At 42.0% G+C, this 24,819-nt stretch overlaps 1 protein-coding gene across 1 annotated transcript in view; it reads left to right on the top strand.

Annotated features, from left to right (window-relative positions):
* LOC142106910 (uncharacterized) overlaps positions 1-23,819 on the top strand; it is a 58,913-nt gene extending 35,094 nt beyond the window's left edge. The window contains exons 6-7 of the mRNA XM_075189962.1: positions 21,040-21,370; positions 23,490-23,819. Coding sequence (XP_075046063.1) covers positions 21,040-21,370; positions 23,490-23,637 — 479 coding nt within the window. The 3' untranslated portion in view covers positions 23,638-23,819. The remainder of the gene's footprint in view (positions 1-21,039; positions 21,371-23,489) is intronic.
* The last annotated feature ends 1,000 nt before the right edge of the window (positions 23,820-24,819 follow it).

The following is a 24,819-nucleotide window of genomic DNA, read 5'->3' as shown; positions in this document are numbered from 1 at the left end:
GTAGTTGGGTCAAAACAACATAATAAATATTGAAGTCAGGGCAGAAATACTTAAGTTGTTTGCAAAAATAATACGCATAAATCCAAGTATGTGCTCTTGTCACTTTTGTCCCTCTATCATCACACTGTGCCCCTTCATTGTCACTTTTGCCCCTTCACAATATCACATGTGCCCTTTCACCATCACCTCTGTGCCCATCACCATCACCACCTCTGTGCCCATTACCACCTCTGTGCCCTTCACCATCACCACTTCTGTGCCAATCACCATCACCACCTCTGTGCCTCTTCACCATCACCACCTCTGTGCCCTTCACCATCACCACCTCTGTGCCAATCACCATCACCAATTCTGTGCCCCTTCACCATCACCACCTCTGTGCCCTTCACCATCACCACCTCTGTGCCCATCACCACTTCTGTGCCAATCACCATCACCACTTCTGTGCCAATCACCATCTCTGTGCCCTTCACCATCACCACCTCTGTGCCCTTCACCATCACCACTTCTGTGCCAATCACCATCACCACTTCTGTGCCAATCACCATCTCTGTGCCCTTCACCACCTCTGTGCCCATCACCATCACCACTTCTGTGCCCCTTCACCATCACCACTTCTGTGCCCCTTCACCATCACCACTTCTGTGCCCCTTCACCACCTCTGTGCCCATTACCATCACCACTTCTGTGCCCCTTCACCATCACCACTTCTGTCCCTTGTTTTACTTACCTTTCCATTGCGCGCTGCTCCTCCTCCGTCAGTCCAGATGTAAAAAAAAAAAAAAAAAAAAAAAAAAAAAAAAGAGAAAAAGAGTCACGTGATCGCTCGTCGGGTCCAGGCAGCCTCTCCTCCTCTATCACTGAGAGGAGAAGAGGCTGCCGGGAACGATTCGCGGCACCCGACCCCCCTCCTCCGATTCGCGGCACCCCCCCCTCCCCCGACTCGCGGCACCCCCCCCCCCGCACAAGTCGGGGGGGGGGGTGCCGCGAGTCGGGGGAGGGGCCGATTTTTTTTTTTTTCATTTTTTTTTAAATTACTCCTGTCCCCCCCAGCTGTGCCCCCCCAGAGCCGCTAGGCCCTAGGCAGGTGCCTAGGTTGCCTAGCGGTAAATCCGGCCCTGGGTGCAGAAGATGTTTTCGGTGGCCCGTAAAATTTCGAGACATTTCAGATATTCTGCCTCAGCATGTAGGAGATTGCAGCAGCTCCAAGGACAATTTAACTTGCCCTGCCACCAACTTAAGCAAGAGGTGTTGACAAGGTGGAATTCCACCCTGTACATGCTTCAAATTATGGAGGAACAGCGCAAAGTCATACAAGCGTATTGCACAAACCATGAGATTGGGAAAGGAGGGGGAATGTATTTCAGTTTTGCACAGTGGAGAATCCTTTCTGTGCTGTGCAAGGTGCTGAAACCATTTCAAGTTGTGACATGTGAAGTGAGTTCAGACTCTGCGTTCTTGAGCAAAGTCATTCCCTTAATTCGACTTTTGGAAAAGCAGCTTGACAAACTGAAAGAGGAGATTAAAGAAAGCAAATCCGCAAAGTATGTTGGCCTTGTAGATCAAGTACTTAATTTGCTTCGCAATGATCCAAGAGTTATTAAAATCTTGAACTCGGATCACTGTTTTGGCGACTGTGCTTGAGGTTTAAGACCTACATCGATTCTTTGCTTCCAAATGACCGAGATCTGAACAGATGCAAGGAGCTCTTGGTCAGCAAGTTGACCGCTGAACTGGGCCTTGGCTTGACGACGTCTCCTCCTTCAGTTTCTCAGTCAGCTGCTGCTTGGAAGAAATTGCACTTTCCAAAGAGAAGCATGGATGATGCAGGTGGCAGACCACAACAGTTTGACATCTGGTCTGCTTTGAAAGATTTTACCAAAGAAACTGTGACCTCGGCCATAACTCCATCCAATCCTACTATTAACATGCAAAGGATGGTGGAGGATTATTTTCAAGAGTTAAATGATATGAAAATGTCAGACAGTCCGTTTCCATACTGGGAGGAAAAACAAGCCATTTGTACAAACTTGCTTTGCAATACCTAAGCTGCCCACCCTCCAGTGTGTACTCATAAAGAGTATTCAGCACAGCCGGGAACCTTGTGAGTGATCGACGTAGGAGGTTACTTCCTAAAAATGTGAAAAAGATGATGTTCATCAAAATGAACTTTATCTTCCACGAGGAAGGCCTTTACCGGCAAATACATCCAAGTACTGACACTTCTCTAATGGCGGATTCCAGCGGAGATGAATTAATAATCTGTGATGATGATGTACACACTGATGAGGGTGAGGATGATGCGGAAGATGATGACGACATCATCTTGACAGTGTAGAATTCACTTCACAGCACTGTTGGTCTAACATGCCTTTAGGGCATTGATAGCTGGTTTAGTGGGGGCCCAAACAAACCAAGCACTTCAGCCACAAAAGTGGCAGCCCTTGTCGCTGAAGTGCTGGGTTTGTTAAAGTGTGCATGTCCTTTGTAAGATCAAACATATGGGTGGGTGGGTGGATGGGAGGGCCCAAGGACAATTCCATCTTGCACCATTAAACTTTCCTGCCACTGTTGTGTGTTTCTGCCATTACTTAAAAAAAAAGCCCAATGTTAGCTTGTTTAGGGAGGGCCTAGCAGTGATTGCACTGTATTTTCCCTAATTTGCACTAATAACTGTAGGTTCTAATATACACCCTTATAGAAGAGCTGCTTTGGTCATTTTTATTAATCTACAAGTCTTTGCAGGCTTCTTTTCTTAATTTGCACTAATAAGTGTATGGTCTAATATACACCTTTATAGAAGAGCTGCTTTGGTCATTTTTATTATTCTACAAGTCTTTGCAGGCTTCTTTCTGAATTTGCACTACTAAGTGTAGGGTCATACTGAGTTTGCTGGGAATTTCAATGGCTCTTTTTAGTGCATTGTCTGGCACCCTGGATTGGTGTGTGTCTGATAAAAGCATCCCGGGGGGTGTCAGCGCTCGTTGCCATGTATTAGCTGTAGAATTACCTCACTTATTCAAGAAACAGGTGGAGCGATCGTTGCCATGTATTAGCTGTAGAATTACCTCACTTATTCAAGAAACAGGTGGAGCGATCAAATTAACCATAACTGGTTTCATGATCCAAGGACAATTCCATCTTGCACCACTTTTCTTTTCTGCCACTGCTGTGTGCCAATGTGTCCTAGATGTGCTAGGAACTGCCGTGTGTTTGAGTCATTGCTCTGTTGATCACAGATCACTGCAGTATTTGGCTGAAAGTGTATGAAAAGCATATTGTGACCTGTGAGATGGTAAAAATTGAATGGAAATCACTGGAATTTAGTGATAGTGAGGTTAGTAATAATGTAGGTACAAAATACATCAATTATGTGATTTTACCCCCAAAAATTACATTTTGAAAAAAATTGCTGAACAAAACCAAACCATGCAAGGGCGGTTTTGGCAAAACCAAAACCGAAACCAAAACCCGAAGCTAATCCAGATCGAAAACCAAAACCAAAACACGGGGGTCAGTGAGCATCTCTAATTTAAAGTATACAAAAGTATATACTGAAAGGTATTCTAATATTTCATGCATTTAATACTCAAATAAGAACAGTAAAAGAGATACACAAAACTAGATTGTTATAAGAAGGAGTTTTTATTGTTAAAGAACAAATATTAAAGAATACCTTACCTGACAAAAATCTGTTATTTAATATTATATTCATATTGTGCCACAGTAATGCCCCCAGTTCATATTATGCCACAGTAATGCCCCCAGTTCATATTATGCCACAGTAATGCCCCCACAGTTCATATTATGCCACAGTAGTGGTCCTCTACATCATACTCTGCCATGCAGCCTTCCTTTGCTCCCCCTTGCTCCATTCCGTCACTTATCTTTTCTATCGGCTTCTTTCTTCTTTTTTCTTCTCTTCTTGTCTTCTTGCTTTCCGACGACTCCTCTCTGCGCTGCTTCTCACTGAATGCCGGGCGTGACATTCAGTGCAAACGGATCAGGGAGGAGGAGGTGCCACCGCTGCAGAGGTGAGGTTTTTTTTTTTTTTTCAAGGAGCCTGTTCCCCCCACCAATGCAATGGGTGGACTCAGCCTGTAGTCACTGTCTCCTAAACTGAGCCCATAATTAGGTTGATCCTGCCAGTAGCATATGCTTGTCTCAAAGATTAAGCCATGCACGTGTAAGTACACACGGCCGGTACAGTGAAACTGCGAATGGCTCATTAAATCAGTTGGGCTTGCGCCCTGGGCGACGACCCGCACCTGCCTAGTTACGGCTCTCCATACACACACACACATCTCATACACATTAACTTACAGTCCCTCTCTCATACACACACACACATCTCATACACATTAACTTACAGTCCCTCTCTCATACACACACGCACACACGTCATACACATTAACTTATAGTCCCTCTCTCATAGCCACACACACACACGTCATACCAGTGTCGGACTGGGGCATGAGGGGCTCACCAGGGGACTGCAACGAGAGGGGCCCACTAGAGGGGGTGTGGCTAACCACCATAGAGGCGAGACTAGACACTAGAGGGGGAGTGGACAGCCCATGAAGGACATGGCTAGCAACATACTGTATCCTGTTCTTGTCGATTATCTGACCTGTGGCTTCTGGTGTCTTTAGCTCAGTTGCTGCTTGTCTGGATCCTGCAATGGTGGGAGTCCAATCTGAAAAAAAATGGGTACATGACATTCAGAAAACTCCAACCAGCCTCGGTTAGCACACACATTTAATAAGTAGTCCTTCCTCCAGCCCCAACATTAAAATAATAGTATTCACTTTGCTAAATAGATCTATTTCCCTCCCTCCAAAATTTAATTAATAGTATCCACATTTAATAAATAAACCTATTTTCCTACCTCCAAACAGGCCTAGCAATAAATAGCATTTAAGTTTAATAAATATAACCATTTCCCACAACCATCCCCGGCATTAAATAATTCACATTCACATTTAATAAATAGCCCTCCTGCCCAAACCTAACCCTATATTCAATGAATAGCCCCAAACCAACCCAGCATTAAATTAAAGGTTCCGCCACCTCATCTTAAATTAATAGGCCCTGCTATTAAATTAAATTGCCCCATGCTCACCCCCATTGCACTTATAACAAGCCCTCCTGCGCTCACTGCAGGGCCGGATTAAAGGAATGGAGGCCCCTAAGCTAAGGGGGCCTCCATTCCCCATGAGGTGCTTACCTCCTTCTATGTCACTGTAGTCCTCCTTCCGGGGCCCGCTGTCAGCTCCTTACTGAGGAGATCTCATGAGAGTGAGACTCATAGTCTCACTCTCACGAGATCTCCTCAGTAAGCAGATTACTGAGCGCCGGGGAAGGACTACAGTGACAGGCTCAGCAACATTGATTGGGCCAGGGGCGCCCCCGCCCCCGGTCCGATCAATAAATGCTGCTGAACACTTTCAAGGGCCCCCTGGATGCCTAAGGCCCCTGGGCTATAGTCCAGTTAGACCTCGGGTTAATCCGGCCCTTGCTCACCCCCATTGCACTTATAACAAGCCCTCCTGCCCTCACCCCCATTTTACTTATAAGTAGAGATGCTCACTGACCCCCGTGTTTTGGTTTTGGATCTGTATTACCTTTGTGTTTTGGTTTTGTCAAAACCGCCCTTGCGTGTTTTGGTTTTGTTTTGCAATTTTTTAACAAATTAAAATTTTTGGGCTAAAATCACATAATTTGGGTATTATTTTGTACCTACATTATTATTAACCTCACTAACACTAATTTGCAGTAATTTCCATTCAATTTTGACCATCTCATAGGTCACAATATGCTTTTCATACACTTTCAGTCATATACTGCAGCGATCTGGCTGCATGGTAAGTGACAGAGCAATGACTCAAATACACGGCAGTTCCTACCACATCTAGAAAACATTGCAATGAGCGCTCCACCTGTTTCTTGGATAAGTGAGGTAATTCTACAGCTAATATATGGCAACGAGTGCTTCACCTGTTTCTTGGATAAGTGAAGTAATTCTATAGCTAATAAATGTCAACGAGCGCTGACCCCCCCGGGATGTGTGCTTTTATCACACACACCAATCCAGGGTGCCAGACAATGCACTAAAAAGAGCTATTGAAATTCAAAGTAAAAAGCCAGTTGGGTGTACACTCTACACTTATAGTGAAAGTTACAAACAAGCAGCCTGCAAAGACTGTACGATAAATCAAAATGCCCAAAGCACCTTTTCTCTTTGGGTGTATATTACACCCTACACTTATTAGTGCAAATTCAGAAAAATACAGTTTAATCCCTCCTAGGCCCTCCTTAAACAAGCTATCAATGGCCTAAAGGCATCTTAGACCAACAGTGATGTGAAGTGAATTCTATACTGTCAAGATGATGTCGTCATCATCTTCCGCATCATCCTCTCCCTCATCAGTGTGTACATCATCATCACAGACAATTAATTTATCTCCGCTGGAATTCGCCTTCAGAGAAGTGTCAGTACTCCTACGTCGATCACTGACAAAGTTCCCGGCTGTGCTGAATACTCTTTATGAGTACACACTGGAGGGTGGGCAGCTTAGGTATTGCAAAGCAAGTTTGTACATGGGTTTCCAAATGGCTTGTTTTTCCTCTCAGTATGGAAAGGGACTGTCTGACATTTCCATATCAATTAACTCTTGAAAATAATCCTCCACCATCCTTTGCATGTTAATAGTAGGATTGGATGGAGGTATGGCCGAGGTCACACTTTTATTTGGTAAAATCTTTCAAACCAGCCCAGATGTCAAACTGTTGTGGTCCGACACCTGCGTCATCCCTGCTTGTCTTTGGAAAGTGCATAGAATCGATGTAGGTCTTAAACCTTGGATCAAGCCCAGTTGCCAAAACGTAGTGATCCGACTTCAAGATTTTAATAACTCTTGGATCATTGCAAAGCGAATTAAGTACTCCATCTACAAGGCCAACATACTTTGCGGAATTGCTTTCTTTCATCTCCTCCTTCAGTTTGTCAAGCTACTTTTCCAAAAGTCGAATTAACGGAATGACTTGGCTCAAGCACGCAGAGTCTGAACTCACTTCACATGTCACAACTTCAAATGGTTTCTCCACCTTGCACAGCACAGAAAAGATTCTCCACTGTGCAACACTGAAATACATTCCCCCTCCTTTCCCAATGTCATGGCTTGTGCAATACGCTTGTATCACTTTGCGCTGTTCCTCCATCCTCTGCAACATGTTCAGGGTGGAATTCCACCTTGTTAACACCTCTTGCTTAAGTTGGTGGCAGGGCAAGTTAAATTGTTCTTGGAGCTGCTGCACTCTCCTACATGCTGTGGCAGAATTCTGGAAATGTCCCGAAATTGTACAGGCAACCGAAAGCATCTCCTCACGGTTATGTTTCAAGAACCTCTGCACCACCAAGTTTATTGTGTGAGCAAAACAGGTAATGTGATGGAATTCACCCAGCTGTAATGCTCGCACAATAATGTTGGTGTAATCAGAAATAACATATCCTGGTGAGAGTCCAAGCGGTATATTTACTAAACTGCGGGTTTGAAAAAGTGGAGATGTTGCCTATAGCAACCAATCAGATTCTAGCTGTCATTTTGTAGAATGCACTAAATAAATTATAGCTAGAATCTGATTGGTTGCTATAGGCAACATCTCCACTTTTTCAAACCCGCAGTTTAGTAAATCTAGCCCCAAGTGGTATAAGACATGTATCGATGACATCCCTTAGTTTTCGTTACAAGTTATCAGCTGTATGCCTGTTAGTGAAGCCGGTGATACAAAGAGTAGCCTGCCTATGAGAAATGTTATGCAGTGGTGTACATGGTGCTGCTGTTCCTGCTTGTGAAGGCGATTGACCAACCCAGTGGGCTGTCTCAGTCATATAATCTTTGGTTTGGCCACTTCCACTTGTCCACATATCTGTGGTTAAGTGTACAGTTGGTAGAATGGCAATTTTGAGCCCAATTATTACATTTTTACGAACGTTTTGGTACAGTTGCAGAATAGCTTTTCGTGAAAAATGGTGTCGCGATGGAATTTTGTAACGGGACACAAAACATCAATTAACTGTGAAAAACCTGCTGCATTTATAGTGGATATTGGACGCAGATTTAACGCTAGCATAGTCGCCATGGCGTCTGGGATCCGCTTTGCGACTGGGTGACTGCTGTCATATTTGCTTCCTCTAGCAAAAGATTGTTTCACAGTTAATTGTTGTAAAGTACTAATGGTCTTCTTCTTGGGCTGCTTATGGGAGGAAGATTCACCCCCAGCAGCAGCAACAGCAGCATCAATGGGACTAACGCTCAAACATTCTTCAGAGGAATCAATTATAGTGCAGGAGTCCTCGAGCCTTACCAAGTTGGATGCAAGGCTAACTCTGATCGCTACTGAGGATATTGATGAGGACGGTGTTGTGGGTGTAGATTGCAGGCCTCGGGATGTAGGTGAGAGAAGGGTCCTAGCTGATGATGGACTGCTTGCTGTGATATTTTTTACCATAACTTTCAGCTTTTCCCAACACCTTGCCATGAACTCTCGTCAAATGGCGTAACATGGATGAGGTTCCAAGATGCTTAAGGTCCTCCCTTGACTGACTGTGGCTTTACATACACTATAAATGGCTAGACAACTGTTGTCAGGATTTGGGTAGAAATAATTCCACACATATGAAGAGGCTTTTTTGGTCTTATGCCCAGGCATGACAATGGCCTTCTTCTTGTCACCTGCTAGAACTGCTTCCACTGGTGCAGGACTTACACAAACAATCTCCTCATCAGCGCCCTCATTGGCTACACAAATATCCCCTTCATCCTCTTCCAATTCCAAAGTGGCATCCTCAATTGGTGTATCACCGGCTACACTCGGGCTGTTCAGGCACACATCAGCAGAAATGCTGAAAGAACCCTTCTTTATGGGTACACTATCAGAATGGTCACGATTACACATACCACTCGTGGATGGACTCTCCTCAGGGATTGGTGTAATTTCTGATTCTGAGCATACATTTTCCTCTAATGCCTTACTGTTTTCTTGCAGCTCGGCTTTCACATGTAACAGTAGTTGTGCACCACTTTTGGACTCTGAATTATTTGGTCTTGTGTGGTCACGAGTGACCGTACAAGAAGAAGCCTCAGTAACATTTTTAGATCTCGCACTGATAGAGAAAGGCGAAGGCCTCATTCTTTCTTTGCCACTGCGTGTGTAGAATGGAATGTTGGCAATTTTTTTTTTATCAGCAGTTAACTTTTCCTCTATTACAGCTCTTTTTCTCTTCAACACAGTAAAAGGTGTTTTTTTGTGTGATTTTATTCCCTGACTTCAAAAGACTATGTACTTTTTCATGGGCTTTACCAGATGGCATACAGGGAAGACTACCATCAGGACTGGTGGCAGCAGCTGCTTGCTGCTCCTGCTCATCTGTGTACTGCTGTGAATCAATTTTAATGAGACCCCAAACACTGTAGTGCAAATTCAGAAATATACTGTGCTGGTATATTATTTAGAATTTCAGCAGTCAGAAAATTGTTTTTTTAGAAGGGGGGAATATAACACCCCAAACACTTTGTAGTGTAAATTAGGAAAAATGCCTCCTCTATACTCCTCTCTTCCTACTCTATTCCTGCGACCTAACCCTTCTCTGTCCCTCTCTCAAATGGCGCTAGATCGCCATGGTGGCGGCTGTTTATTCATTCTAAAACTCGCGAGATCCAAGATCCGACGACGGCACGATGACGTTTTGCCTCGTTTTGGAATCCGAATAGGCGCGAGAATACCGATCCGACTCGGCTCAGTACTCGGATTCCGGAAGTTCGGGAGGGTTCGGTTCTCAGGTAACCGTGCTCGCCCATCTCTACTTATAAGCACCCACCACTCTCACCCCCATTGCATTTCCACAAGCCACATTGCCCACACACACACACACAAAACACTTAGGACAAGCTGTGGTCCTGTCCAATTCATTTTTGTCTGACAGGTGAGGTTCAGGTGTAAAAATGTGTGTCAGGAGTGCCCCTTTAAAAACCTCCATATTTTATATTTCTTGATACCCCTCGATATGGTGTTATTTCAATACCTTTCTCTTTATGTATACAAAAATCTCAATATATAAATGAAAAAAAATCAGCAACTCCCTTTTGCATTATAACTGTATATGAAATCACATCCGGTCTGCCAAAAATTGATCAGATGTTGAAGCTTCACATTCCAGGTGATTTCTGACAATAACACACACACACAAAACACTTACTTACCTTGTTTTCAGGCGGCACTTCCTGCACTGCACACATGGGACGGCACCTGTCACATGGTGCGCGCCCCATGTGACACCTGGGAATAATGGGATAGGCTATGCACGGGGAAAGATAGATAAAGTGTTTGAGCTCCCATAGGTTGAGTGACTGTGTGATATCACTCAGTCAATCACAACACAGGAGAGGTTTCTGGGGGGGAGGAGAGCAGGAAACACCTGACAAGGAAACTACTCAGTATTAATCCTATGGTACTACTCCAGTCTGTGGGGGACCCTGGAATATTACTCTGAGTGCACATATCAGGTCCCACCCCTTAGCATCAGGGGGATGGGGCATTCAGACAGTGGGGCCCTCCGGGGATTTCCCCAATTCCCTGGTGGCCTAGTTAAACCCTGAGGCAAGCTGTGCTCAGTACAGTATTTGCACGAACATTCTCCCCAGGATGGCTACAGTTTTCAGAGAAATTGTTTTATTCTACATTCATAAATCACAGTTTAGACACAGCATACAAAATAACTTAATACAGTTAAAACATGGGTATATTATCTGAAAGTAAACAGAGTCCAGAAGGCTTAATTTATGAGCTTGTTGCCCCCACCTTAATCAGAGAAATCAAGGGACATGAGGATTAAAAAGTACACTGACTCAAGTCCATTCTTTGTGAAGTGAGGTGCATTAATAGTTGGGTAAGATTATCTCCTCGTTTCATCATGGTATGCAATAGAAATAAAAAATATATAAAAAAGTGTACAAGAAGAATACAATCCACCTAAATGTATCAAACTATCAGTAAGTGCACATATCTAGTATCACTGTAAACATTCATATTTGAAGAATAAAATTGAGAAGAATTTTTGCACGGGTTGATTTAATTTAGTTTAGATAGGAATCAAGGGAAAGTAAATTTGTTTCATGATTACAATTCTAAAATACTAGCACAAAGAAATAGTGGCAACTGACACAAAATATATTCTAAATCAGGATTGTCCAACCCGCGGCCCAGCACGCCTGTAAATGTGGCCCAGAAGGAGTTCTGGTTGTGGCAAGGGGGCAGCACTGTTAATGGAAAAAAAAATCCTGCAAAAAAAGAAAATAAAATACTTACCTTGCGGTCACGCGGTCACGTCAGCTGGTACTCCGACTCCCTCCCTTGTCTCCTCCTCCGTGCGGCACTCGCAGTGAATGTCGGGCATGATGTCATCACGCCCAACATCCATTGCGGAGCACAGCACAGAGGAGTCACCCGCGCGAGAAGAACAATCAGCAGCACAGAATTGGAGAAAAGAAGAGAAGAGGACAGGAGAACAAGCCGATTAAAAGGTAAATTAAGGGGGATTTTTTTTATTATTTCAAGGGACGCTGACCAGTGAATAAAAGTCATCTGGTCCTGGAGCATCATGGACCTTATCTCCCTGCTACATACTTCTACTTGTATTACTAATGGGGCATTATATATTATTCTCTTTGGCCCATTATAAGTTAACTAACATAGTGGTGTGATTAGCAAAACAGGTCACAATTTGGGGTCACAGTGATGTATATGTCAGGTACCGCAGGCCTGGTCAGGGCACCCTGATATACAATGCCTGGCTTAAATGCACTTTATTAATATTGCATCGAAACAATACAAAAAGTGATTATAGTATAATAACTAGTGAAGATTTTTTGAACAGGGCGATTGAAAGGTAAGTATAGGGGGATTTGAAAAAAAAAGATATATATATATATATATATATATATATATATATATATATAAAAAACTTTTTTTCTCATATATATATTTGTTAACTATGTTTTCTATGGTTTTTTGGATGATCAGCTATCGTTATTGTTAGTGTATCTTATGTGCGGCCCAAACCAATTCATCGTCTTCCAATGTGGCCCAGGGAAGCTAAAAGGTTGGACATCCCTGTTCTAAATGATTTACTTAACTTCAATCAATGAGGTTAACATACAAGCAGCCCTTATCTATGAAAAAAATCCCTGATTCTCCTCTGCTACCAAATAGGGTGAATTGTCAGAGAGATTAATAAGCTCCATTTTCTATACTATTTCTATATCTTCCTCAGTCTCAAAGAAATAATTAGGTAATAATTTTATACAATAGATGGCAGTATTTAAGGCTTACATTAGAAAGATATATTGCTTACATGTTCTAACAAAACTATAGAACAATATCTAGTCTATTTCCAAGTGGTCTAATTTTACCAATGTCTAATACCACATTGTTTAGAAATGTGCAAACATTCACTTATCTTATTTCTCTAATGTCTGAGGTGCAGAATCTTAACAATATATGGATTTATACATAAAGTTACAGTACATGTGATTATACATAGATTCATCAATAAGAACAGAAAATAATTTTATATATATATATATATACATATATATATATATATATATATACATATATATATATATATATATATATATATATATATATATATATATATATATATATATATATATACACACACACACACACACACACACACATACAATTGTTAAGTAAAGCATGATAAATAAATTAAAGTCTTGTGTTATATATAAGCTTAATATGCGTTAGTTTCACGGTACTGACTACCCCGACAGAGAAGACAACGACTTGAGGATTCCGATTGAATAGTACACCAACACTTGGATTAAAGCGGCGATGGACGGACTCACCTGTTATTTTTGTCATGGAAGTACAAATTTAGGGGTTAGGGGTATTAGGTTTAGGAGTTAGGGTTAACCTTAATCCTAATATTAACACTAACCCTAACCTTAACCCCTAAAATAGTACTTACATGACATAAATGAAAGGTGGGTCCATCCATCGCCGCTTTAATTCAAGTGTCGGTTGTGATGACGTCATTTTCTCCAGTCGGCAACAGAGCGTGATATGAAGTCATCTACATTCCGGTAAGTAGTGTGTTTGGCAGGTAGGTGGTCTATTCAATCGAAATCCTGATGTCGTTGTCTTCTCTGTCGGGGTAGTCAGTACCGTTAATAGGTACTACACCCAGCTTAATATGATCATTATCATGTTACCTATAAAAGTTTAATATACCTTTTTTATTATAAATTACTATAAATTATTATTACTTAAATTGTTCCTGTAACACCATTTTTAATTTGAATAATTTTTCTATATAAAGTATATACATTAAAAATATATTAGCTTCTATAATTAAGATATTTACTTTAATGTCACAAGAGAAAAAAATAACAATATAACAAATCTATTCCTCGCCAGCCTGATGTAGAGTTAATATGTGAACAAAATGTGAGGCACATGTTGGAATTGTTCTTAGGCAGCATTAGTGTTCCTCTTGCCTGAGGTTCCAGAGATTGAGAACCACAGGACACCTACCTGACCACATTATGATTGATTTTATGACCTCCACTGAAGTGCCGATTTCAGATAGTGATAATCTGTAATGCTGGATACATGTTAAAGAATGTTTCTCCTGATGCGATATTGCTAACGATTTTACCAATAACTGAAAAAGAAGTCCCAATCAGCATGCCGATTTACCGTTAGATCTGTGCTCTTCAGCTGTTATAATCCGAGCCCACCCGAACAGTGCGGATCCGGCGGGATCCGAGCACTGTTCGGGTACTTCCGCCCGGGAAAAAAATCCGAAACGAGGCTATGACATCCAAGTCTCGCGTCGGATCTCGCGAGACTCGGATGTCATAAATTCGCCGCTTGCAGCCGACATCTTCATTTGGGCTGAGATCAGGGAAGAGGGAGATTGTAGGGTAGTGGTGCTCCTGCTCCTGTGTGATCAGTCCAGTGGTGCTTTATTCTTTTGTCCTGTGCTCTGTCCTGCTGAGTCCAGTGGTGCTTTTGTCCTGTGCTCTGTCCTGCTGAGTCCAGTGGTGCTTTGGCCAGTGTCTGTCCTGTTGAGTCCAGTGGTGCTTTTGTTCTGTGCTTTGTTCTGCTAAGTCCATAGTAATTTTATAATTATTAACAAATCATAAAAAAAATATAAAAAAATAATTTAAAAAAGTATAAAAAAAATCTAGAGCAATATATTCTTGCAGTCCAGAAATATTAGTACTGCAATACCTACGTTCACTGTTTCTGCAGTCCCAAAAAATAGGTACTGCAATCTATATTACTACATTCACTGTTTCTGCAGTCCCAAAAAATAGGTACTGCAATCTATATTACTACGTTCACTGTTTCTGCAGTCCAAAAAAATAGGTACTGCAATCTAAATTACTACGTTCACTGTTTCTGCAGTCCCAAAAAATAGGTACTGCAATCTATATTACTACGTTCACTGTTTCTGCAGTCCCAAAAAATAGGTACTGCAATCTATATTACTACGTTCACTGTTTCTGCAGTACCATAAATAGGTACTGCAATCTATATTACTACGTTCACTGTTTCCGCAGTCCCAAAGTGTGTGTGGTTTAGGGGTACGTTCTCTTGTGCTGCATATAATGGAGTACAAAAATTTGGAGGATAAAGTAGGGAAAGATCAAGACCCACTTCCTCCTAATGCTGAAGCTGCTGCCACTAGTCATGACATAGACGATGAAATGCCATCAACGTCGTCTGCCAAAGGCGATGCCCAATCTCCTAGTAGAGGGCATGTAAAATCCAAAAAGCCAAAGTTCACTAAAATTAGCAAAAAAAGAAAATTTAAATCATCTGATGAGAAATGGAAACTTGCCAATATGCCATTTACGACACGTAGTGGCAAGGAACGGCTTAGGCCCTGGCCCGTGTTCATGACTAGTGGTTCAGCTTCACCCAAGGATCTAAGCCCTCTTCCTCCCCCGCCCCTCTAAAAAATTAAAGAGAGTTAAGCTGTCATAAACAACACAGCAAACAACTCTGCCTTCTAAAGAGATGGCATCACAAATCCTCAAGGCGAGACCAAGGGTGTTGGTGGTTGCAAAGCCTGACCTTCCCATCACTGTACGAAAAGAGGTGGCTCCTTCCACCATTTGCAGCACACCATCTGCATATGCTGGAAGGATCACCCACAGTCCAGTTACAGATTTGACTAATGAAGGTGTCAATGTTGTACACCGGGAGGAGGATATTGATGTAGCTGGCGCTGAGGAGGAACTTGACGAGGAGGATGCTGATGTGGTTATCTTAAATGAGGCACCAGGGGGGGAAACAGTTGTTGTCCATGGGATGAAGAAGCCCATCGTCATGCCTGGTCAGAAGACCAAAAAATCCACCTCTTCGGTCTGGAGTTATTTTTATCCCAATCCAGACAACAAATGTCTGGCCATATGTACCTTATGTAAAGCTCAAATAAGCAGGGGTAAGGATCTTGGCCACCTAGGGACATCCTCCCTTATACGTCACCTGAAGAACCTTCATAATTCAGTGTTTAGTTCAGGACCTGTGGCTAGGACCATCAGCAGTCCAGGGACACCTAAATCCCTTGGTCCTGTTGTATACACACCACCAACACCCTCCTCGTCAACTTCCTCCACGATCTCCATCAGATATAGTCCTGCAGGCCATGTCACCAGCATGACTGAGTCCTCTTCAATCCGGGATTCATCCGAGGAATCCTGCAGCTGTACGCCTACTACTGCCGCTGCTGCTGTTGCTGCTGTTAGTCGGTCATCTTCCCAGAGGGGAAGTCGTAAGAACGCTACTTCTTTCACAAAACAGTTGACCGTCCAACAGTCATTTGCCATGAGCACAAAGTACGTCAGTAGTCACCCTATTGCAAAGCGGATAACTGCGGCTGTAACAGCTATGTTGGTGTTAGACGTGCGTCCAGTGTTCGCCATCAGTGGAGTGGGATTTAGACGGTTGATGGAGGTATTGTGTCCCCGGTACCAAATCCCGTCGAGATTCCACTTCACTAGGCAGGCGATACCCGGGATGTACAGAGAAGTACGAACAAGTGTCCTCAGTGCTCTAAAAAATGCAGTTGTACCCACTGTCCACTTTACCACGGACATGTGGACAAGTGGTTCAGGGCAAACTAAGAACTATATGACTGTGACAGCCCACTGGGTAGATGCATCGCCTTCCGCAGCAACAGCAGCAGCTGCATCAGTAGCAGCATCTCCACAACGGCTGCTCGTTCCAAGGCAGGCAACGTTGTGTATCACCGGTTTTAATAAGAGGCACAATGCTGACAACCTCTTAGAGAAACTGAGGGAAATAATCTCGCAGTGGCTTACCCCACTTAGACTCTCCTGGGGATTTGTGGTGTCAGACAACGCCAGTAACATTTTGCGGGCATTACATATGGGCAATTTCCAGCACGTCCCATATTTTGCCCACACCATAAATTTGGTGGTGCAGCATTACCTGAAGAGTGACAGGGGTGTGCAGGAGATGCTTGCGGTGGCACGCAAAATTGCTGGACACTTTCGGCATTCTGCCAGTGCCAACCGCAAACTCGAGCAACATCAAAAAAGGCTGAACCTGCCCTGCCATCACCTCAAACAAGAGGTTGTGACGCGCTGGAACTCCACCCTCTATATGCTGCAGAGGATGGAGGAGCAGCAAAAGGCCATTCAAGCCTACACAGCCACCTACGACATAGGAAAAGGAGTGGGGATGCGCCTGAGTCAAGCGCAGTGGAGACTGATTTCCGTGTTGTGCAAGGTTCTCCAGCCGTTTGAACTTGCCACACGAGAAGTCAGTTATGACACTGCCAGCTTGAGTCAGGGGATTCCCCTGATCAGGCTGTTGCAGAAGCAGCTGGAGAAAGTGAGGGAGGAGCTGGTAAAGCATTGCGATTCAACAAAGCATGTAGCTCTTGTGGATGAAGCCCTTCGTACGCTTTGCCAGGATCCGAGGGTGGTCACTATCTTAAAGTCAGAGGAATACATTCTGTCCACCGTGCTGGATCCTCGGTTTAAAACGTATGTTGTGTCTCTGTTTCCGGCGGACACAAGTCTACAGCGGTGCAAAGACCTGCTGGTCAGGAGATTGTCCTCTGAAGAGGACCGTGACATGCCAACAGCTCCACCCTCATTTTCTTCAACACCTGTGGCTGCGAGGAAAAAGCTCAGTTTTCCTAAAAGACCCGCTGGCGGGGATGCTGAGAACATCTGGTCCGGACTGAAGGACCTGCCAACCATTGCAGACATGTCTATTGTCGCTGCATTGGATGCGGTCACAATTGAAAAAATGGCAGAGGATTACTTTGCTGACACCATCCAAGTAGACATGTCAGACAGTCCTTATTTTTACTGGCAGTAAAAAAAGGCAGTTTGGAAGCCCCTGTACAAACTGGCTATATTTTACCTGAGTTGTCCCCCCTCCAGTGTGTACTCGGAAAGAGTTTTTAGTGCAGCGGGGATCCTGGTCAGTGAGCGGCGAAGGAGGTTGCTTCCGCAAAACATTGAAAAAATGATGTTCATAAAAATTAATTATCAATTCCTCAATCAAGAACAGCACTGGCCTCCAGAGACCACAGAGGGACCTGTGGTTGTGGAGTCCAGCGGGGGACGAATTGATAATGTGTGAGGATGAGGAAGTACACACTGAAGGGGGCAAGGAATCAGAGGATGAGGATGAGGATGACATCTTGCCTCAGTAGAGCCAGTTTACTTTGTACAGGGAGAGATGAATAGCTTTTTTTGTGTGGGGGCCCAAACAAACCAATCATTTCAGCCATAGTTTGGTAGGCCCTTTCGCTGAAATGATTGGTTTGTTAAAATGTGCATGTCCTATTTCAAAAATCTCATGGTGGGTGGGAGGGCCCAAGGACAATTCCATCTTGCAACTCTTTTTTTGGCATTATGTGCTCTTTGGGGCCTAGTTTTTCAAACTGCCATCTTGTCTGCCACTGCAGTGCTACTCCTAGATGGGACACCTAAATCCCTTGGTCCTGTTGTATCCACACCAGCAACACCCTCCTCGTCAATTTCCTCCACGATCTCCATCAGAGTCATCCTATGGCAAAGCGGATAACTGCGGCCGTAACAGCTATGTTGGTGTTAGACGTCCGGTGTCCGCCATCTGTGCAGTGGAATTTAGACGGTTGATGGAGGTATTGTGTCCCCGGTACAAAATCCCATCGAGATTCCACTTCAATAGGCAGTCCAGAAATATTAGTATCAGATATTAAACTACGTTCACTGTTCCTGCAGTGCAGAAATATTAGTATCAGATTTTAAAGTACGTTCACTGTTCCTGCAGTGCAGAAATATTAGTATCAGATATTAAACTACGTTCACTGTTCCTGCAGTACAGAAATATTAGTATCAGATATTAAACTATGTTCACTGTTCCTGCAGTGCAGAAATATTAGTATCAGATATTAAACAACGTTCACTGTTCCTGCTACATCAAAAAAAGCATGAACCTGCCCTGCCATCAACTAAAACAACAGGTAGTGAAGTGCTTGGACACCACCCTCTATATGCTGCAGAGGATGGAGGAGCAGCAAAAGGCCATTCAAGCCTACACAGCCACCTACGATGGGCCACGTGTTTGTGCCGCCCACTTGTGTCGCTTAGCTTAGACATCCAGCTACCTCGGTGCAACCTTTTGGACTAAAAACAATATTGTGAGGTGTCAGGTGTTCAGAATAGACTGGAAATTAGTGGAAATGAATGTTATTGAGGTTAATAATAGTGTAGGAGTGAAAAAAAGAAAATACAAAATATGGATTTTAGCACTTTTTATGCTTTTTTAAAAAAAAAAATCAGAACCCGAAACCCAAAATCAGAACCAAAACCTTTCGTGGGGTGTTTTGGCAAAACAAATCAGAACCCAAAACCTCAAGCTAATCAGAACCCAAAACCCAAAACATCAAAAGTGGCCGGTGCACACCCTTACTCTGCACACTCCATGGAGATCTATGGACAATGCTGGTTGTGAGTGCATACACACTGCAGAATTGGAACAGTCATCGTTCCATCGTTGAACGGCATTTTTAGTCTGGTTTAAAAATCAAATCAAATAATACGATGTACTTTGGAGCAATAATCGTTCATCGTTGGCGTATACACACTAATGCAAAGTCGGGTCGAACGGTCGTTTATCGTTTGATTGGCCCGATAATTGGCTAAAAACCCTGAAGTGTGTTACCAGCCTAACTGTAACTTGTACACTTGTGGGGCCTGAGTCATTAAGGAGAGCAAAGCATAAAAAAGGAGTAACTTTGCACCTGGGCAAAACCATGTTGCATTGGAGGGGGAGGTATATTTAAAAAGTGGGGACAGATTTATAGTTGGGGTAGGGCATGTCCTAGATCAACTTTAAATTTAAGTGTAAAAATAAAACTATAAAATATTTGTGTGCTAGCTGAAAAGTCAGCCAGTATGTAACTTAGTGCAAAATAATAAACTAATTTGCACCCCTTGCATTGTAACATGGTTTGTCCCGGAGAACATTTACTCCTTTTTTTGCCTTAGTTTCCTTAATGATTCAGGCCTGTGGTGTTCAACCCTTTTGTCTAAGATCAGGTGTAGATGTCCATGTATGCGGTGGGGCTTAATGGCCCTCTTTTTTGGGGATGGGACGTCACCTGGTACTCTGAAGGCATTACTACACACAACTTTTACATTTTACACACCATTAAAATACTGCATTCACCCTGTGTTTTCGTTGTCTTAGTTGGCACTGTCTTTATTACTTCTTCCCCGTGGTGGTAGTGGGAATAAATTAAAGTCCATGTAAGGGTCATTTTTATATTTCCAGCCAAAAGGCTGGGCCCTATATAGCACTTATGTATTTATTTATTGACACTAGAACTTAGCACATAAGACTTTTTTACGTTTTACATTTGTTTTGTTGTGCCCTCCATGTTTTTGTGGGGTTTAGGTGTAGACCCTTATGGATGACACTCTCCCCAAGTCATCGGAGTCTTCCTCCTTCTGGGGGGGAACTGAAGCACCATTTCCCCTAGGGAAAGCTTCGGCCTACCTAAGAGAGAAAGGGGCCTGAAACCCTTGCCTCCTAATTGGCCTTTTGGCTCCAGAGGTCGGGAATGTCAAGGGGCCCTCCCTAGCTGTGGCAAATGGAGGCCTGAAGACCGTTTTTTCTTCTCTGGGGATTTTTTGCTCCTGGGAGATGGAAAGGAAAAGGGCTCTTTCCCTTTTGGAAAGGGTCCAGTGTCCCAAGCCCCCAGCAAAGTCACAGGCTGCTGTGGGTGATTTGGAGTCGACCTGTTTTCAGTTGGATGCCCAAATGTCAGTATGCCACTGTTCAGGGACCCCTAGTATCAATGTGAAAATTGTTTGTTCCTGATAAAAAGTATTGCGTGTTTAACAATCAGTCTATCAAAATAGAAATTGTAGTGCCCCACTTAGAGCCAGCCTGTACATTGTACATCTCTGATTACACAGGAGAGATGATGCTTTACGTACAGTAGTTGAAATAAGGTCATGAAAGCCGATCTTGCTGATATAAAACTAAACATGATTTGTTATCTGATAGAATTAATGAGATATAAAAATATCTGCAAATGAGAAAAATAAAACCAATATTGATTCTGGCATATAGTTTGTGCTTTGTAATGTATCAACATGATACAGTTCAATACATGATACAAATCATTATAACAGTTTGTATGTTCTCCCCCTGTGTGCGGGGGTTTCCTCCGGGTGCTCAGGTTTCCTCCCAAACTCCAAAAACATACTATTAGGTTAATTGGCTGCTAGCAAAATTGACCCTATTCTCTCTCTGTCTGTGTATGTGTATGTTAGGGAATCTAGTCTATAAGCTCAAATGGGGCAGGGACTGATATGAAAGAAGATTGTAATAAAAAATAGCAAGATACTGTAGTGACCTTAGATTCCTGTGTCCATGTTGCATTTAACCACGTCCCTTTTGCCACAGGTAGTCTGAAACAGGTCGATGCTGGAGGTGACAAGATCCTTTCTGGTGCGACTGGAGAGGATTTAATTTCCTGCCTGAACAAGGACCAAACACGTTCCACGGCTGTTGATCTAAACTACAATAGCATAGAAGGGAGTCTGAAATATTACAGCTGTGGTCCCTTTGGCTGTTGGGGAGTGAACAAAGACAACAAAATATTTTACCGTTACGGTGTGACCCCCACAGCCTGCCAGGGAAGTCGATGGCAACAGATACCGGGCGGTCTGGTGATGGTGGAAGTTGGCGCCGATGGTTCAGTGTATGGTGTAGCCGAGGGCAGTGTGTACAAAAGGTAAATCACTGGGGTTAACTATAATACATGTTATTAAGATGTTCAGGTTCATTGATACAGGTGAAGCAGCTTTGTTTCCAATAGATGATGTGACACAGTGCATGACTGGCGCAGCTTCAACGCTGTCTGTACTGTGTATATAGACTTCAGTCTTAATCTAAAGCACATATACATAATATAACAAACTTACCAGGTAGTAGAAGAGCAATACTGTAAATATAAATATAATTTTTAAACAATAATACAAATAAACAATTGGAAAACCAATATAATCCAATTAACTGCAGTAAAGGAAAAATGTTTCAAACTCACTGGCTGCCTTCAAAATTAGGGTTACCACTAACCTCAAAATAAATTGCTTCAACGTGAAACAGTGTTCACTAGTAAGTTATAGCGCTTATAGACTCTATAGACTACAGATTTCACTGCGCATTTGAAATGCAACATTGGATATCTATAAGGAATCACGCCTTCCACTGTTGATACCGATGTGATCTAGCTTAATCCTCAATATTTTGATTGGACACTGAGGGCTAGATTTACTAAGCTGCGGGTTTGAAAAAGTGGGGATGTTGCCTATAGCAACCAATCAGATTCTAGCTCTCATTTTGTAGAAGGTACTAAATAAATGAAAGCTAGAATCTGATTGGTTGCTATAGGCAACATCCCCACTTTTTCAAACCCGCAGCTTAGTAAATCTAGCCCTGAGAGTGTTATTAGGATCACTATATTACTATACTAGTCACTCTGTATGGATTGATTGAGGTAGGAACTGTGTTCTTTACATGTTCCTCTACTGTGCTCCGTACATCTGATCTCTATATATGTGAGCTGGTGGGGATTTTTGAATTTTTCTTATATGAATGATATATGAGGCAGTCTTATTCTGTTATTGACAAGTCTGTATATGTTATATGTTTGATGTAATGTGTTTTGTATATTAACCTTTAATTTAATGTTCCTTTGATTTATTAGAAATGCACCTTTGTTCATATGGCTTTTGAGCCAAAATCATTGCAACATTATTATACATGAAGGCAATATGCTGTGTGGAAATGGCCACAAGTTTATTACATGTGACAAAATAAAGTTACGCTAATAAATTGTTCATAAACACATAATAAATACATTCAAATAAGTTTAACACAATTTAAAATTGAGTGTTTGTATAAAAACGTGTACAGCTTATGATAACGTCACCGATTATTTTTATCAAAGAAACATTACGTCCATAGACATAGCATCTTTCATCCAGACACAAGCACCAGCACTGGGTGGTTTGATAAGAAGCAAGATGAGACTCTAGTTTTTTCAGCCATCAAGCCGTGATCACTTAATGAGCAAGATTGCGTTTGTCAATGCACAAAAGGACTAACAGGCCATCTGTTTACCAAATACATCCATAATTCTTGTATAACATAGGATGACAGGATGAGCAGCTAGCCGTGTCAGACATGGAACCATTTGTTAACTTGATGTACAAAAATTGTGTGGGGTATCATACATGTTTCAGGGATACTGGTCCATATTAACTTGATCTAATATTAATGTTCAATGGCCATATTATTAATGTTCAATGGCCATGTTATGTATTCACACCATATATCAGTCATTCAAATTTACCCAAAATCTATCATCGGGGCAAAGTTTGAGAAGGGGAAAACATGTATTGATATAAAATAAAGAAAAAAATATCAATTTATATTTCACTGGGAGTATTAATAATCATGTAAAGTGTACCCATCGCCTACACTAAATAAAACCAGCGATGCCCTCTCTACAATAAAAAAAGACATTCGCTAAGAAACACTTACAACAGGTCAATCCACTCTCTTGGCCCTAGTGACAGAATTGAGGCACAAAAAAATACCACCTACTAATTAATGAATTTACTCACTGGTTCCTTCTGAGTTGAATACCAGTTCAGCCCATGTAGTGGATGATCTCAGTGATAGCAGTGCTATTTAGTAAATTGGTAGATTGCATTCTCATAACTGTTGGTCCAGCCCATACAATGGTCTTTATTCTGCTTTCATCTAACTAGGTACAATAACTATCATATTATTATAATCAGCATGTATATATTCTATACTCAGTCAGCCTGTTCTCTCTATTCCAGGGATGGTATCTGTGCTAATAACCCTATCGGAACATCATGGATTAAACTGGGGCTCAGTTTCACTGCCAAACATGTATCCTATGATGCTGGAGAGCTGTGGGTTGTCACAAATACAGGAGACGTCTATAAATGTGAAGTAAAGGTTTAAGTCGTCGTAACCTGTTGATAAGACAGGATGAATATAAAAAGAATAGGCTCAAAATAAAAGCTATACAGGAATTCACAATGAAATAACACGTTTGCAACAGTTGTTCATTTTCTTATATTAACATTTATCCCACAATGCTCTCTTACTCTAACATAGATTAATGCTCTTCTTTTGAACATAAATATTAGTAGTATATAATCTGCAACATATTTTGATATGTTTTATACACTTGTTTGTATAATGCTTTCATTGGTCAAAATAATAAAGGTACTTTTTTGCATTACTTACCATTATAAAAGAGCATCTATATTTTTTTCTTACTGGGTTTTCTACTTTAATACTGACTCTACTGCTCCCCTTCCTTCCCTGTAAGAGTTCTTATTATGGTTAATTTGTTACGTATGGCTGAACAGGGCTGGTACAGTGTGTTTTGCACATGCTGGTATTAAAGTTTAGGCACATGACGGGTAAATTATCATTAGTAAAATATACATAAATATATGGCACATACAATGTGTAAGGTTACATAGCTGGTATGACATGTAGGGGACAGAGATATAACAAACAATGTGCATTATGTGGGGTTATCACTGGTATAATATGCTGATCATTTTATTAAGTCACATCTGCTACTGCCCATAGACCCCCATCTTATGTGTTTTTAAAAGACAAGTTTGTTTAAAAAGGTAAACCATTTAGTCTGTATGAACTGATTGTGATTTCTCCATCAATGGTTATGTACATTAAGAGCAAACAAAGCACTTCCTATTTTCTAAATACATTAATGTACCCCTGCTAATAATTGTTCAATTTGGTGGACTAGCTTTTTCATATATCCAGATATTGGGATGTGGTTCTGTGCGAAATCATCTACTACCTTCCTGATGGTTTGGATGTTACATCTTCTATGGAGTTTCAGACAAAACGTGGCAGTATTCCCTATCAATTAATATTAACATATAATGATTCTGGCAGTGACACAATAGGATCATTGACAATATTAGACCACTACTAAAGTGACATACACACATTATAAAAAGAAATGAATTATATTTAAGGTAGTTACGATTTGTAACCACAGTAGGTAGCAAGAGCCTAAGTCAATGCAATCATTTCTTCTAGGGTGAGACTAGCCCACAAACTGGAACTAATAAAGAAAAAGTAAATGGAAGCACAGAGTGT

Source organism: Mixophyes fleayi, chromosome 11 (assembly GCF_038048845.1).
Source record: "Mixophyes fleayi isolate aMixFle1 chromosome 11, aMixFle1.hap1, whole genome shotgun sequence".
In the NCBI taxonomy this organism is placed as follows: domain Eukaryota; kingdom Metazoa; phylum Chordata; class Amphibia; order Anura; family Limnodynastidae; genus Mixophyes; species Mixophyes fleayi.
The sequence above is the reverse complement of the archived record's forward strand: the minus strand, read 5'-3'. Positions and strand labels throughout refer to the sequence as shown.